At 41.5% G+C, this 17,098-nt stretch overlaps 1 protein-coding gene across 1 annotated transcript in view; it reads right to left on the reverse strand.

The window, feature by feature from the left end:
- Positions 1-17,098, reverse strand: part of col18a1b (collagen type XVIII alpha 1 chain b) — a 51,411-nt gene that overhangs the window by 13,377 nt on the left and 20,936 nt on the right. Inside the window, exons 5-14 of the mRNA XM_089133931.1 lie at positions 14,992-15,018; positions 14,262-14,444; positions 14,076-14,102; positions 13,918-13,980; positions 13,484-13,567; positions 9,627-9,659; positions 8,024-8,167; positions 7,877-7,930; positions 7,767-7,793; positions 7,549-7,617 (exon numbers count right to left, since the gene is read on the reverse strand). Of these exons, the coding sequence (XP_088990057.1) occupies positions 7,549-7,617; positions 7,767-7,793; positions 7,877-7,930; positions 8,024-8,167; positions 9,627-9,659; positions 13,484-13,567; positions 13,918-13,980; positions 14,076-14,102; positions 14,262-14,444; positions 14,992-15,018 (711 nt within the window). The remainder of the gene's footprint in view (positions 1-7,548; positions 7,618-7,766; positions 7,794-7,876; positions 7,931-8,023; positions 8,168-9,626; positions 9,660-13,483; positions 13,568-13,917; positions 13,981-14,075; positions 14,103-14,261; positions 14,445-14,991; positions 15,019-17,098) is intronic.

A 17,098-nucleotide genomic window follows, 5' to 3' on the forward strand; every position in this document is an offset into this window, starting at 1 on the left:
GGTGGGAGGATTTATGACTGCAGCTTGTACAAAAGTGCTCTTAAAAAGTGAGTCAATTGACTTGAAGTTCAGTCATGAAACAGATTATTGATAGGTAGGTAATATGCTAGCCATATGCTATGCTGTCCGTGTGTACAACAGGGCCTGTGTTGCATGTTCAGTTTGGTTTTGTTTTCCCTGAGTTATATACCTGTTTTGCATGCTTGTGTTTCCTTTGTTGTTAATTAGTTCCATGCACCTATTTCTGGTCAGTCGATCACCCTCCTAGAGTAGTTAAGCCCTGAATTCTGTCTGTTATTTGTTTGGTGTTGTCTGAATTTTACAGTGTTGCTAGTTGTCCGGAGTATTCTTGTTATGAATTATTGGATTAAAGACAATAAAAAAGTTTTTTTTTCTTATTCTTCTGTGTCGTTCACTTCACTGAAGCAACGCAAGACATTGTGATACTGTATATAGATCCTCAGATCCTCTTGACTTATCAAATATTGTTTCTGGGTAGCCTCCAATTCGTTTCAATAGAGAATACTGTTTTAAAGGGGGGGTTGACTGCGATTTCACTTTTTTCATTTTAAATAGTGTGTAATGTTGCTGTTGGTGCATGAACAGTATCTGCAAAGTTGCAGCGCTGAAAGTTCAATGTAAGCAGAGATATTGTCTTTTTAAAATCAGGAGGTACTGTATAATTGCCTACAAAAACGACTCGATTGGGACTACAACTGGGTTGTGGTACGTCACTAACCTACATATTTGCATCAACCACTCCCTCCGGAATATGCAGAAAAGGGCATGCGCATATTTCAGCAGCTCCAGCTCGTCGAGTGAGTTGTTCATCCAGCTGTCAGGTCTTCTGTATTCGAACTTCCCACAGACGCTGTATTTCGTCAACAATGGATACAATTTATGTTTGATTATGTTCCTGAAAATGACGATCGTAATCTAGCTCTCTGTGCTGCGCATTTTACGGAAGACAGCTTCCAGAATCTCCACGAATTCAACACCGGATTCAACAAGAAACTGTTACTAAAACGTGAAGCAGTTTCAACTTTAAAACCAGCAGTTGTTGGGCCACAACCTGTAAGTAGGCTAAGACTTAATCATTTTAAATGTATTTTCATGTATAATTCCAGACGTAGCCTTGTGTTTTATTTTTTTCAAATGCCAGCGCTGGCTTTATAGCCACTATAGGCTACTAGTGCTATTGTGTCTACGACAAACGCGTACAAACATTATGGACCTGAATTTTGAATAAGTACTAATGTTTTAAACGTATTTTTCATGTATATATGCTTTATGACGTTATTTTCGATTTGATCAAGAACGTAAACTTGCCAACGCTGTTTGTGTTTAACATTAGTAGCCAGTCAGTAGCTATTGTTGCCAGTCAGATGCTATTGTGTAAAACAAATGTGCATAAAGTTAAAAAATGTAGCAAATAATCATTCAGAAACGTTTAGTTAGAGCCGTGTGTGGTGAGGTTCTGTGTACTCTCTTCATCGCTGCTTTCTCAGTCTGATTCTGCCTCAAACTGATACTGCAGGTCGACACATATTTACATCTGGACTGGAGCTCACGTTTCGCCCACAAAGGTAATGGGCGTTAACCTTCCGGACAACGTGAGCGACAGTTTAGCCAATCACAACACACCGGCCCAAACTAACCAATCTGAGCCCACTACGTGTTTCTGAGGGAGCGGTTTCATAGAATCAGGAAGTCAACCGCTCGTTCGAGGACAGAGGGGAGCGTGGCTGACAATAAAGGTGAAGTTTATGAAAAATAAGACTTTTAAAAAAAGAAAAAACACGAATACATGTTATATTGCACCCCATAAACACAATCATGCAAAGAAAAAAAGCAGTCAATCCCCCCTTTAACAGCTATTTATGAACACTGTTTATTTATAGCACACATTTAAGCTAAGCTTTTAAATACCCATGGTCACTACATACCGGACACCAACATTTTAACTATTTATAAAAAATGAATCACTGTCCAACTGAGATTTTGCTTTGGAGATGAAGTTTAGGGTTACGATATTTTGGTAGTATTACAGATCACCAAGTGTATATCAGAACTGTTTTTTTGTTTGTGTTTTTAAAGAAATGGTGGTGCATGATGTCAGACTTAACAAATAGACAACAATAACAAGTAGAATTTTCAGCCAGGTGTTATATTACAAAACCCGAGAACAGATAAAACCATCTATTAGACTGGTTCATGGTTTTACCCTTAGCAGCAAAACATTGACATTTCGTATAAATCTTAATTAAATCAATCAGTACGACTTAGCCAATCTGCAAAGCTGATCTGGCTCTAAACAAATGATTTGTAAAGAAGATCCAGTCTGCTAAGACCAAATACACTAAACTGCCATATCTGAAATTGATTCATTGATTGAGAGTTGTCATGACGGAACTACAGTAAAGATCATTCAAGAAAACAGTGTAATGCAGGTTATGTGCACATTCTTCAATTGTCTTGTGAAAATGCATGACAAGGACAAGCAAGCCTCACACAATAAGAGATAAGAACAGAGTCAAACAGAAAGGTAAGTCTGAAATATTTGATTCACTCGCACTCACTTAAAACATATCTGACTATGGAAAGTTGGTTTTAGTGAGCTAATGACTTAAAGAATAGCACTTTAATTTATTAGTAAAGTTCCCTTTCACTCGCTCACGTTCAACGTAGTCGATGTGTCGACTGATTGGGATCACACTTAGTGAGCCTGTAATCTTCGAGTACTATTAAATGTAATTGGCGTGCATGCAATGCATTACACACTCCGCCCCCGCCACGCGGCTATAAATATGGAAGTGGATGCATGCACTAGTTGTCTTTCACTTCTGAGCCAATCATTTGATGTCTCTGAAAAGTGCTGTTATTTACAAACGCAAGTGTGTCGGTGTTCTTCTGGAAAACTCTCCCAGTGCTGGTGGTTTCTACAGCGTGAGTGCAGTGGTGATTGCAAGCTTTGAGCTATCAACTACTGTTTTATCAGCAACAAATTCTAAAGGTTTGTGTGTGTTGGCGGCTGGTTAGAGAGCGGAAAAGTGAGTGCTTTGTCTCTGGATGCGGTCGTTCCTTTTCCACTCTGACGGTCACAATTATTGCATCACGTGTTTTGGCTTACAGCACGCTGAAGGAGGTTTTGTGGGTGGTACATGTTCCCATTGTGGGAATATGACTGTCGCGGCGTCCACAAAGCACAAGTACCCCACCCCGGGTGCCGTGTGGGATGGGTGAACGGATGATAGTGATGGAGGGCTCGCCTGTTAACAATTCCCTGTGGGCTCCTCACTCCTCTATCACACTGCAGCCGATGGAATTCCTGTTGAGCGTGCTGGGCCCTCTGTAATGGACAAATCAGCCGTTTCAATTGATTTTTCCCAGAGGATAAATGTCGATAGCAGCATCGGAGGGTGAGCTGTTCTCTGGAGATGATGACTCGGCTGTATTTTCTCCCTCTGGGAGTTTAACATTGCCCGAGCCAGATCCAGAAATGTCAGCTATGCTGACATGGGCCACTGAGACTACCGGGCTCGAGTGGAACCCTCCACCGTGTCCCGTTCAGTCTCGGTTGGAGGATTGGTATCTCAGGGCGGGCTGCATTGGTTCTCAGCTCACCATGGACATGCATGAGGGTATCCCAGACTGTGTGCTCATATCACACTGCATCCGACTTCGCCCTCCGGGCATGAGTGTTGTGGCATGTGCGATCGGTCTAATGGTGTCCACCTTAGTGGTACAGGAGCAACATCGTTGGCTTAGCCTGGTCAAGGTCAAGGTCAAGTTTATTTCTATAGCACCTTAAAACACGAATGTTGACCAAAGTGCTTCACAATTCAAAGTACAGCTGCACATATGAATAGCATAACATTTAAGTTTAAAAAAACTAAAAAAAAGTTAAAATAGACAACTCACATGATTTTTACAGACAAACATACAGCATTTCGATGCATTTTAGTATGCTTGTGCAAAAAGTTACGTTTTAATCGATGTTTTAAACATTTTTAATGTAGTGGAAGATCTGATAGATAATCAGCCTGAAAGATAAGATAATATATCTGATAGATCTGATAGATAATAGCCTGATTGATATGGCTAATGTCAACAAGGTTCAGTTCCTGGTCTCCCCAATTTCTCAGGTTGGGCTGGTCGGCGAACTATGTCCAACAGTTCTCTACCGCCCAAGAGCAGACGGAGGCCATCCGGGACAGCGGGGCGGCCCGCTACCTCCACTCTGCCACCGGTGGCAGTTCCTCTGCCTGCACATCGCAGAGGGCGTTCCCCTGCCACGGCTCCCACTTGGCCTCTGCTGCGGCCTCCACTGCAGCCTCCAGCCAGGCCTCAGCATGGAGCTGGCCGCAGTAGGGGCGCCCAGTCAGCTCCAGTTGCTGTCAAGCCAGGTGGCTAGCCACAGCAAAAGCATTCCGGAGTGGGCTACTCAGGGATGGAGCAGGATGCTCTGGGAGTTGGTCACCGATCCACTCCCTCTCCCTAGGTCAGGGCCAGTTGGAGTCTTTGTTTTTTGTGTGTGCCTGTTCCTCCACTGCTCCCAAAAGAAGGGGAGCAAGCGGTACCCACACAAAAAAAGAGAAAATTCCTCTGTTCCTGGGTCCTAAGAGGGCTAGTCTGGCAGTGTGCGACCCTGTAAGCCTTGCACTCATCCCCTTCTTGTTCGCGAGAACGGCAACTGGACCCGGTCATCTGCCTTCAAGGACCCGGTCATCTGCCTTCTCATGCATCCCTGGCCGTCTCATTGAGGCAGGTAAGTGTTGTACACCACACTCAGACCCTGCTTCGGGCCACCTCCGGGCCTTCCGAGCCTGGTCCCTGTCCTCCACCTCACTGCCTCACCTCGGGTACATCTGTGGTTCCCTGGCCCCTGGCACAGTGTGTGTAAGCCTGAAGATGCCTCCTACCACTCCAGCTGGCCCCGAAACAACAAGCAGACTCGGCTTGCGATTCATTTTGTTCGGCTTTGCCCTGGCTCAGTGATATTGATCATACCTAGGTGTTGAGCTGAGATACACCTAAGATTAGTGATATTTATTACACCTACGTGTTGAGCACTGCTCCTGTCCTGTGTGTGCACGTCACAGTCCTACTGTATGTCATTGTACCCTAGATATGTGGTGGGTTTTGGCCATCTCGGACCTGTGTCAATTGAAACGGGCCCTTTTTCGAAAGCCTCCGTTCTACTACACAGAAATGAATTTTCAAATGCTCCGTCTCCAAGGTTGGCCTGAAGCGTTCGACCTGATGGACATTCTATCCTTACACTCCACAGACCATTTTGTGTTCTGGCATCGAGGGTACGAAGTATCAGTACAAGTCCTACCCTTCGAGTTCTCCATAGCCAGTTGGGTTTTCAGGTCACGGGCTGAGTATCTCTTTTTTCAGGTCAGGAGAAGGATGTCTGTTCAAGAAAAGTGTGTTAGTGCTAGAAGTGAGAAAGCGTCCCACTGAAAATTTCAGAGGCTCTTGGGGCTTCCTCCATATGAAGACCGCTTCGGCACTAGTTTTATGATCATTAGTTCACTAGTTCTGAGATGACCGTGGCAGAGCGGCACGCCCTGTGTGATAAAAGATCACCCCTGCCTGCCGCCAAACTCTCAGCCTGTGTTCAGACCTTTAGGTCCACTAACACCGACTGAGGGGCCATGTACAAAGGGCATGCTTTAACGGAGGCCTGGGCGACCTCCGACTGCATTGGTATTCGTTACCTCGAATTGGTAGTTCACCTCGCTTTGGCAGCCACCGCTGCTCAACGAGCTGGTACTCATCTGAAAAGACAACATTGCTACTATTATGCTAAGCTTCCCTCGTATGTCACAACTCGCCCATCACCCCCTCCTTGGAGTCAGAAGTTTCTGAGGTCGCTTCATTCCACTATAAAATTCTTCCAGCCTGCTCAATCGTGCCGCCAATGAGCCTCACGACAGCTATGGCCAGGGAGAGTGGAGACTCCAATCTCCTGGCGGTCCAGCTGGGCAGGGACCACTTCAGGGCCACACAGTTACATCTGTTGCCTCTCCGGACTCTTCCCTCTGCTAGTTGTGTTTCTGTATGAGCAGACATCCCTTGAATAGACACTGGCTCTCAGCTGACTCCGGGGCCCCGCAGAAATGCATTATCCAGTGAGCCTTCATTGCTTTGCACTGCTCAAGTTCAGTGATGTTCATCACACTCAGGTGTTGAGCAGAAATGCTCCTGAAGCTCAGTGAATTATCACATCTAGTGTTGAGTAGTGCTCCTGTGCTGTGCGTGCATGTCGCTTGCACCTACTGTGCTAAGTCAGGAGTGGAACAGGTCTTGATAGTTGCTGTTAGGGAAATCAGCAGAGAGGGGAAGCTGTTTCCAAGCGAGGTTGACCCACTGAAATGTGTCATCTTGGTGAAATTCCTGCACTTGTCCACTTAGGTGATGAGCTCCTCTTAAATGACTGTGTGCTCCCACTTAGGTGTTGACACAGAGTACTTCGCTGACAGATATTCTAGGGTTGAGGGCTGGGCAACAACTTAGTCTAACCTCTGCTTCCCGTAGGCACCCTTCACATTAAAGGGATAGTTCACTTTGAAATTAATTTTTGATATATTTTAGCTTACCTCAAGGGCATCCGCAAGATGTAGGTGTCTTTGTTTCCACAGTATTTTCAATTTTTATATTTTTTGGTCAAACCGTTGTTGTCTATCAGTCATATAATGGAGATTTACGGGGCCCACCACAAAGAGCATGCACAGAGAAGTCCAAATTAAACATGATTTAATGACTCATGAATGTAAGTACACATTGATGGCCTAAGACACGAAACGAGCAGTTTGTGTGAGAAATCGAACAGTATTTATATCGTTTTTACCTCTTGCAACCACAGCCATGTCCAACTGATCTGAAGACACAGGCGCTTTGGTCTGCGCATGCCCCGGAAGTGATCGTTTGCGTGTGTACATCACTCATTGTTTACACAGAGATTTCGGTAGTTTTACTTTTCACTGTGAAGATCTAAACATATTTAGATATACAGGAAATCGCAATGGAAGATGATTTCAATATATCTAAATATGATTAGATCTTCACATCTTCACATGTGTCGGCTTGCTGCACCATTCCCCTCCTAAGGACTGGATACGTGCCCAATTCTTGCTCCAGTTGAGTTCCCCTTTTTAGTCGACACATCGACTACGTCGAACGTGAGCGACTAAAAGGGAACGTCTCGGTTACGTATGTAACCCTCGTTCTTTGAAGGAAGGAACGGAGACATAGTCCCGTCGCCAGTATTTGCTGGACCACCGCTGACTCTGAGTTATGCTCGGCTCCTCAGGGAAAAAAACTAGTGTGTGCATTCACTTCACGCACGGCAATTACATTGGCTCTTTTTAACAGTACTCGAAGATGAAAGGCTCTCTAAGCGTGATCCCAATCAGTCGACACGTTGACTACGTCTCCGTTCCCTCCTTCAGGGAACGAGGGTTACATACATAACCGAGACGTTCTTGTGACACCACACACAGTTCAGTTAGTTTGTAGCCATGCATGACTTTAAGATACCTGTGGCCCGCTAGTCTCCCAGGAAGGAAACCAATTGGAGAAAAAAGAGAAAGCAGAGGAGGAGCTTTGCTAAAGAGAGAAAAACATACTGTAGATTAACTTTCCAATGGAAAAGGCTTCTGACATGTGAATGTCTGATTGTAAATGTTATATTTCAGTATTCTGTTATCAAATCTTAAAATCTGATTCATTAAATATGTTAGCATCACTTGTTTTACCTTTTCCCCTAGCTCACCACAGTCTCCCTAAAAGAAAGAGAAAAAAAAATAAGTTTCTGTCTTTAATTTTATTATTAGGCATATGTAAATAATTTTAATATTTAATTTACCTTTTGGCCTGGGGGACCAGGAGGACCAGGTTTTCCAGGTCGACCTGGAAGTCCCTGAGTCATAAAAAACAGAATAAACAGCAACATAAACACAATTCCAAAAAGGGTTTAAAATGCATGGGATTAAATGAGGGGAGGATTTCTTACAGGACGCCCAAAGGTCCCATTTTGTCCAGGAGGACCAGTGGGGCCAATTTCAGAGGACTCTAATTCTGATCCAGTTCCCCAGTCTGGTCCTGGGGGGCCAGGGGGGCCAGGAGGCCCAGGTGGACCAGAAGGACAACATAAACCCTGAAAAGATGAGAACATACTAAAATATAACTGCAAAAGGCAATTAAAGAGCCACCAGCAGCTGTTGAAGTTATTAGGACAGAATCCAAAATGGTGATTAAATAAAAAAAAAAATTAAAATGACTTAAAATGCATTTGCATAGTAGGGGTGAGCGGGACACATACTAACGCGGGGTTAGTTGTATCACACATGATTTAAATGCTTCCACATATGCTAGCATGATGAAACTTAGTGTAGGCTATTTAATAGTTACCATATCCACACTAGAGAAAAGAAATTCCCAAAAATATGAGATATCACTGAGTTTTTATTTAACAAGAAAATTGCTTAAGTTATTTATTCATTTGTATTTTTTGTTTATTTAAAATGAGACAAATTTGATATTATTTAAATCTCCAGTCTGTTATTTAGCCGTTAGATTTCTAACTCACTAACTAGCAGAAGATCACCCGGTTAAAAATTCCAGTTGCGCAGATAAGGCACGTAACACTGAATTACAATGTGCCCCGCTATTAGAACTATGCTATTATTCTATACAGTTACAGATATAATTGGCATAATTCACTTTTATGAATTTCTGTGGAAAAACTATGGGGGAAATGCGAATAAAGGCAGAGGGGAACATTTAGAAAATATTATTTGTGTTGTCTCGTCTAATCTCCTGTTACGTGAGAGCTGTGAGTGGAGTGTTTTGTTCAGCTCTGTGTTTTTCTGAATGTCTGAATAAGTTTCCTCATCTGTTTGCCTATTGTTTTGACCACTGCTGTATAGTTGTGCATTGTGTTCATTGTCAAACACCAAAATGATTTAATTTAGAATTTATAAAAAAAAATGCAAAAGAATAATTGTATTTTATTCACAAAATGTTTTAGTTTGTCATGTATATTTTTTGATTAGATCAGATAACATGTTAAGCTGTCATATGGTCATGTTACAATGTGCCCCTCACATGTTACAATGTGCCCTGCCTATCACCTTTATCTAAAGAAATAAAGAAAAAGTATACACTGTATTAATGAAACAAATATTTGTACCAGACATGTGAGAAATTAATGTGAAAAAAATACTCTGAAACATAAGTAGATTTTCACAAACTGAGAAAGTCAAAAAGCATTAGGTTGTGCCCTGCTCTCCCCTATGACTTTTGACCAATAGGTGGTGCTGTCGCCATATTGAAATAGTTTCGAAAGGGCATTGGAGGCAAAGATTGTTAATATGCCAAAGTGTTGCCAAGATACAGCATCTCACCATCAGATTTGTTGATGCTTTATATGAGAAGGGTTTAATGTCAGAAAGCCTAAAAAAACTTTTTGCCATCATGGTTATAATATGATCTGAGACAAATTTTAAGACTTGTACCTTAACTATACCATACCTACTTCAACACTATTGATAAAAATATCCATTTATAATATCCAATAATATCTGTGGTTAGATTAGCTGATTGCTGAAACATACCTGCAATCCAGAACCCTCCATATCCCCGAATGTCTAAAGAGAAAACATTACAGTATAACACACATTTGTTTTGGCTCATTCATCTGGTTTCATGGTATTCTAGTAAAAATATGTTTGCTAATTTTCAGTAAAAGGAAACTCAAGAAAACTTTTAAAACAACATACAACAACAACAATTTGTTTCCTGTCCGCCATTATTGGACAAACTTCATTAATTAAAGTGTGTCTGATTATTGTTGCCGTGACTACTGAGGTCAGGCACACCCGAATTAATCAATTTGTCCAATAAAAGCAGAGAGGAAACAAGGAGCTGGCTTAAGTTCAGGAAGTAGTGCAGCTGTGCATAAAGCCAATTATGATATATAATGATGACCAAAAGGGGAGGAGCCAGATAAAATAATTTAGAGTACCGTTTCTATGCTAACACAACGTTCAATTTAAAAACGTTTTTCACAGGATGAATTCTGAGTTTCTAAGCTTTCAAATGATACCTAATATATGATAACTACTAAAATATGTGATGTAATATAAAAGGCGATAAAAAAGATAATATTGTATTTTAGAGGATACTATATATATATTACTTTTTAGAGGATAATATTATATAGTATTTTTTTTTTTGAAAGATGCTACATTATGGGCTCTATCTTGCACCCAGCGCAAATGACTTTATACACAAACGCATGTCTCATTCCTATTTTGCACGCGCGCAAAGCGGGCTTTTTCCCTCCACAGACGCACGTCGGTAAACTAGGGAATGAACTTGCGCTCCCTGGGCGGATCGGCGCAAAAAGGAGGCGTGTTTCGGCGTAAACATTCCCTGGTGCTATTTTACACTTCCAAAACACAATTGCGCCACTGACCAGAAAAAAACCCAGTCTAAAGTCAGTGGCGCGTTGCGCGTTGTTCATAATGCTATTTTAAGCGCGTATGCTTGGCCATAATGTAGCGGGTGCACAGCGCGCATACACTTTGATTCTCTCATCAACACAGATGAAGCAGTTTTTATTTTTGCAAATCATACATTATAACAAGGAAAAATATTAACACATGAGGGAAACCATTGTGGTTTACATGAAGATGAAAAAATCTTATTACCCATTTTTTAATGCTAATTGTAGTACTGAAGGATCAGACCTGTTTGCACAATAGTGGCAAACATACGTATATAATGTTTAACCGACACTGATGTGCGAGGGTTTCTCCCATCCCCATACAACATCACTTCTCTGTCTTTTACTGCCCTGACAAGAACGTCGGTCTCCTCGGCTGTGAACAGCTCCTGGCTCGCGCCTGGTAAACTCGCCATTATAATAACAATCCGTCATGCAACATGCGCACCTGCTCTTAAAGGGTATGTTGGATGAGGCTCTGATTGGTTTATTTCACGTTACGCCCAAACCACACCTATGAATAATGAAGCTACTTCAGACCAACCCCTTTTAGATTTGCGCCCAGTGCAAGAGGCATTTATCCCACCAGGAAAATAGCAACAGCGCCAGGACCCGCCCACAAAGTTACTTGTGCTTTGCACTTTGACACTTGTGTTTCAGATCGTTAAAATAGGGCCCTATATGTTTTCTTATGAACTTTTAGCATGAAAACATCTCAGGTTACGACTGTAACCTACTGTATGTTCCCTGAGAATGGGGAACGAGACATTGTGTCAAAGGACATTTTGGGGGAATGCCTCAGGCGTGACCGGTATCTGAAATCACAATCAAATCACATTGACAGGCGACAGCCCGTGAATCATTAATGTGAATGATTAACATGCGACCTGGAAGTATAAAAGGGCGCCTTGTAAATATGACAATATCCTTTCGTCTGAAGGGACTGTTCGGTAGGCAGGCTCCGAGGCATGGCAAGGAGACGCAGTGTCTCTTTCCCTGTTCTCAGGGAACATAGGTTATAGTCTTAACCTGAGATGTTCCCTTTCAGAAGGGAACTCATAGTGTGTCAAATGATGCTTTCTCCATATACCCATGCCACCATGCTAAGTGGAGTGCATGCCCATTGGCAGGGACAACTGTCCGAAGCAGAAAATTCAACTGAAATGCTAGAACCACTCACCCTCAGGTCACACTGGGCACATTCCCTAGGGTCATAGAGCAAGCTATAAGCCTTGCAGGAAAACCTCCATAAACATGGTTAAATGAAAGGCCTACCTGGGCCTGCTCAAAGGCTACGACCTCAATTAGAAGGGATCCTTCTAGGAAATGTGGCTAGGGAACCTGAAGGAACCCCAGCCAATCACTATTCAGGGGAACGTACTCACCCCGAAAAGCCACCAGGACGGCCTGGCCTGGAATCATTTACATAGACACTTAGTCTGGCCACTTCCTGTCTGTCCGAAGACAGAACCTCTGGACACTTGCCTTTTGGTAAGGCATCCAACCCGAGGGACTGAGAAGCTGGAGACTCAGGAGTCTGTGTGCTCATAGTGACCTTCGGTGAGGGGAGCACATGGTCTGCCTGGCAGGCAAACCAGGCTGTAGGCAGGAAAGAGTTTGCGGGAGGGAACCAGTAGGAGAGAATGAACACTTTAGTCAAGCCCAGCTGATAAGGCCAGCTGAAATGATAGCTAGAGGTCACTGGCTTCCTGAACCCAGCACCGCCTGGGAAATTGGAGAGGCCTATTAACTGATAACCACAGTATGTGGGGAACTCACCCTCAGGGAGGCGTAGTGAGGCCTACTACCTGACAGTTCCCATTCAGGGAGGCCCGGAGGGGCCTACTTGATACCTTCAGTATGTGGAGAACTCACCTTCAGGGAGGCCTGAGAAGCCTACTACTGGGTGATAGTTCCAAGGCGGCCTGCTAAGGCCAGCCAGCTGGGGACTCGCCTATCTTCCTTCCCAGACAGAAAAATGCACAGTTCGTGTGTGTCACCCGGCTTCAGATATCTTGAGCACGAGTCTGCACACTTCTGAAAGAATATCATAATTACCTGCTTTTTAAAGTGGTTACAGACAAAACAGTCCCTCAAGTCCTTCAGTCCCTGAAGATGAAAAGATGTTGTCATGTTTGAAAGGCGCCCTTTTATACTTCCAGGTCGCATGTTAATCATTCACATTAATGATTCACGGGCTGTCGTCGGTCAATGTGATTGACGTGATTTGATAGTGATTTCAGACACCCGTCATGTCTGAAGCGTTCCCCCAAAGTGTCATTCGACGCAGTGCGAGTTCCCTTTCGAAAGGGAACCAAAGTTTCAATTATTAAAGGTGTGTGTGCGTCAATGTTTTGTGACAAAGGTTAGAAATCCTGTTGTGATGCAGATTTTTAGGTGCACTCTTTTCAAAAATTCATCAGTTACTCTTTCTTCATAATTTGTAGCAAAAAAAAAAAAAATATATATATATATCAAATATATATTTAGGAGTCTTTAGACCTTTCCAATGATATATAGTTTGTCCTAATTAGATTATGATTTAATAGTAGCTAATATAGTGAAGTAAAGTTAGACATCCCCCATACCGCATGGTGACAGTTAAGCGTAAAAGATTCTGAGAACTATATCTTCGTAAAAACACACAGAACAAAAAATCTGTCACACTAATACATGTTCAACAACATGCACAACTCTTCCTCTGTGGATAACAACCAGGATACACAAATATGCTTAAAGCTCCACCTAGTCGTTTTATTATAAAACGTAAAGGAAAAAATTCACAAATGAGACAGCTTGTTAACTTAAAGAGCTTTAACTGAAATACACGCACGACGTCACACGTTTAATATAATTATTCTGGTAAGAGTGTATTTTTCCAACAAATCTTTCAATGGATAATTCGGTTGTATGCACATTTTAAGTCCAAGCACACAGACATACAATAGCAGTATTCATACTCACAGTCTTGTCTGAAATTGAGGGTCCAGGAGGTCCAGGAGGTCCAGGTGGACCTCTAGGGCCTTGATGTCCTTCTCCTTTCTGTCCCTACAGATACAAAAAAGACTAAATGTTTTTTTATTGTTCCATACAAAGACTGCAGTGAAAAAAATTATAATTTTCTTGGTTTTATTTGTTCAGTCATATTTTACCAAAATTTTGGTCAACAATGTTTTTTATTTGTTTATTTATTTATTTTTTTACCTTGACGAATTGCTAATTATGCCTCAATGGCTAAATGTGATAGAGATATTATAAATTTCATTACTTTTTGCTAAACTGTCCACCACAGACCCACATAGTTTACATACTCCTGCTTTAAGTTATAATGTGTAGTAAGGTTTTTATAAAATAATTTATACAAATGAATATCAATAAATCAGATATTTGCAAACCACCTTTTGCCCTTTAGGTCCTATAGAACCTGGTAGTCCTTGAGAACCTCGAGGTCCTTCAGAGCCCTGAATAGAAAGACCAAATGAGATTGATGACTTAATAAACACAGTCTAAGTATATATTCAAACACAGCCCAGAAACGTTTGTCCAGAAAACTCACAAGTTTGCTGTTCTCTCCTGGTTTACCCTATAAAACATAAAAACTATGTTTAGACTGTGTTCTTAAACTATCAATTGTATTGTGTTTTTTTACAGACACTGACAGTCGAATATAATTAATATATAAAAGTAATATTTACAAAGCTAATTTGATGTCAAATGTTTACTTTATGTTTATGTTACTCACTGGCTCCCCCTTTGAGCCTTTTGGACCTGATGGGCCCATTGGACCCTGCATCCTCACCACGCTTTTATTCCCTGATTTTATCAATTCTGTTACTGGACCCTGGGGCCCAGGTGGTCCAGGCGGTCCAGGTGGTCCTGGAGGCCCACGATCACCTTTGGAGCCAGGACGTCCAGACCCACTACCCTATACAGAGAAATGGGCATCAGCGTTGTGTCATCAACCTAACTGGAATCTGACAGAAGTAGTAGTAATATAGTTTGTAATGCTATGTCAGCATTTGAGGCCATCTTCATGACAAAAACTTGAGTTTCAAGGATACAAGAGCTGCATAAACAGTTTAAAAATAAAAACCAAACAAAATGGCAAGAAATATTATACAAGATGTTTTACATTAACAAATGATAAAAATTCAAAAACATTTTCTGGTAAAATCTCCCTAAACAAGTCCTTAAGTGAGCATGCTACTTGAAGACAGTCCAATACAATATGTTTCATGGAAAGGGGATCTTGCAGAACATACAGTACATAGAGTTGGTTCTTTGCCTTTAAGATGAAAAAAAGTCAATCTTGTGTGACCAACAGTATCCGACATCTATGAACACCACGTAATCAGTTGTTTTAAGTCTGTTGTGAGATTTCAGAATGGATTTCTGAAATTTGACAGAAGTCAACATCTATTTGCTGCCCTGGTGAAGGGTGTGTGTGTATTACTAAAATAGACCCTGCTTACCTCCATTCTCTTCTCGTCACGATCACCCTGGGGAAGCAAAAAAAGACATGACTGGAAAAAAAACTTGTCGTCACACCGGATTAGGATACAGAGTAACAAAATAATGTATGATTTGCAAATTGAGTATCCTCACCAAACTAAAAAAATACATTATACAACAGTCTATTTACTTGCCTTTTTACTTGAACGGTTTCTATTTTAGACTTTAGGGCAGTGTTTCCCAAACTTTTTTTCTGGGGAGCCACATTTTAAAGTCGATAAATCTTTGTGACCCAATAAACATAAGGCCCTAAACTATATATTACTAACTATAACTAACTATCTGCATTTCTCCCCCTAAAAAATAAAAGTTTTCTGTAAAGTAAAAATTATTATTATAGTTAGTATTATTTAATTCAGCCCTACAAGTAGGCTAAACAGTATTCCTACAATGTCACGATACACACAGGAGATTGACAGCAGATCCAAGTATACCGTGTAAACAATCCAAATACAAAAATAACAAAACACACAGAACAATCAGGAACAAACCAGGGGGGTATTCCAGAAAGCAGGTTATATATATATATTGTGAATTTTAAGTTTTTAGTAAAAAACGTTTAACAAGAAGTGAATTTGGGGAGTTTGGAAATAGCAACAGGATCAACGACAATACAATAGGATCATAAGCTCAGCACTCTCCATTTTCAAGATCTACTGCACTGACTTCAGCATCCCTTCAGAGTTCCTCCAGGTCTGCGTGTTCCAGATTGCCTGGATCTGCTGTACGGACTTAAGAGTCTTCTCTTCAGTGATCTTTCACCTGCGTGTTCCAGATTATAAGGATCATCTGCACATATGTTAGAACCTGTTCCAGAATAAGAACCTTCTCTGTGCTCCAGAAATGCAACGTTCACAAATACTTCAAGGCTGTGAAACGGATTCCAACTTCTTTCTTCGCACTGCAACGCGGCCAAGCTCAGCAAGTGGAAGACGTCACCGCTCAAATCAGGCGAAAGGTAAATATCACTTTACCAAACTCTCTTTCCAGAGACCTTAGCTTTAGTGTAAATTGTCAGTATATGATTATTTAAAGGTTGTGTAGGTAGTAATTTTATAAAAAAAACTTTTTTTCCAAATTTGTTTAAACTTTCTATATATATCAATGCATAATTAAAATGTAAGAACTCTGATAAAAAGAGTATAAAAATCGAGTGACTCTAGACCGTTTAATCTGCACTAAACGCAGCTCATTATCTCAAACTGGGACGAAACAACGGATTGGCTTAGGCAACCACCCCGTCCTCGGCCTCTACTTCCTCGGACCCTAGTTGCACGGCCTCTTGCACGACCTCCTCTGCTTCGCCCTCGACCACGGATCTGTCCTCGAGCTGACGATGCGGTAGACTACTTGTCTCTTGAGTGTCAACATGACAACATGACTTTTGCGTAAACATACACGCCACTTTCAAGTCAAGTGCCGTGTTATTTATCTATACACATTTTGAGCTATCTGCGTGTATGCGTGTAGGGGAGCGCGGGGCACAACCTAACGCGGGGTTAAATGTAACACAGACTTTTTACATAGTCCGTCAGGATCAAGCAGGCTGTCTTTCCGCTCTTTTTCTCTTGCTGCCAGAAGACGGTCTCCCGCGAATTTGCGGAAAGTTTTGATTATATTTCGTGAAGATACTGGACAAAGAGTGTTTTGACACCATAAAAGTAATTTTTTTCATCATATATTTTTTTCGGTTTCTGAGTTGGGTGTATACATTTCCAAATCTAACTTTATATTGCCTTGCTGTCTTGTTTGCTCAAACATAGCACCGTTTTGAAACATGTCAGCAATTCCTATAGCGACTGTTAGCTAGGGTTAAAATATGTAATACACAGAGGGGTTAGTTGTAACACAGTGTTTCAACTAAGCCGCCAAGTGTACAATGATAATCAAATGAAAAAGGAGCCACACAACTTTTCAGGTTTGAGTATACATTTAACTTTGTTGGACTTTCACAAATAATGTTGGAATTTAAAATGTTTAAAATTTAGTGTACTATGCATGATAACTTGTTTATTTATTAAAAATATGGCATGTTTTTAATGCAATAAACCCTTTAAATTTTTATTC

Source organism: Pimephales promelas, chromosome 8 (assembly GCF_988280905.1).
Source record: "Pimephales promelas chromosome 8, fPimPro1.hap1.1, whole genome shotgun sequence".
NCBI classification, from domain to species: domain Eukaryota; kingdom Metazoa; phylum Chordata; class Actinopteri; order Cypriniformes; family Leuciscidae; genus Pimephales; species Pimephales promelas.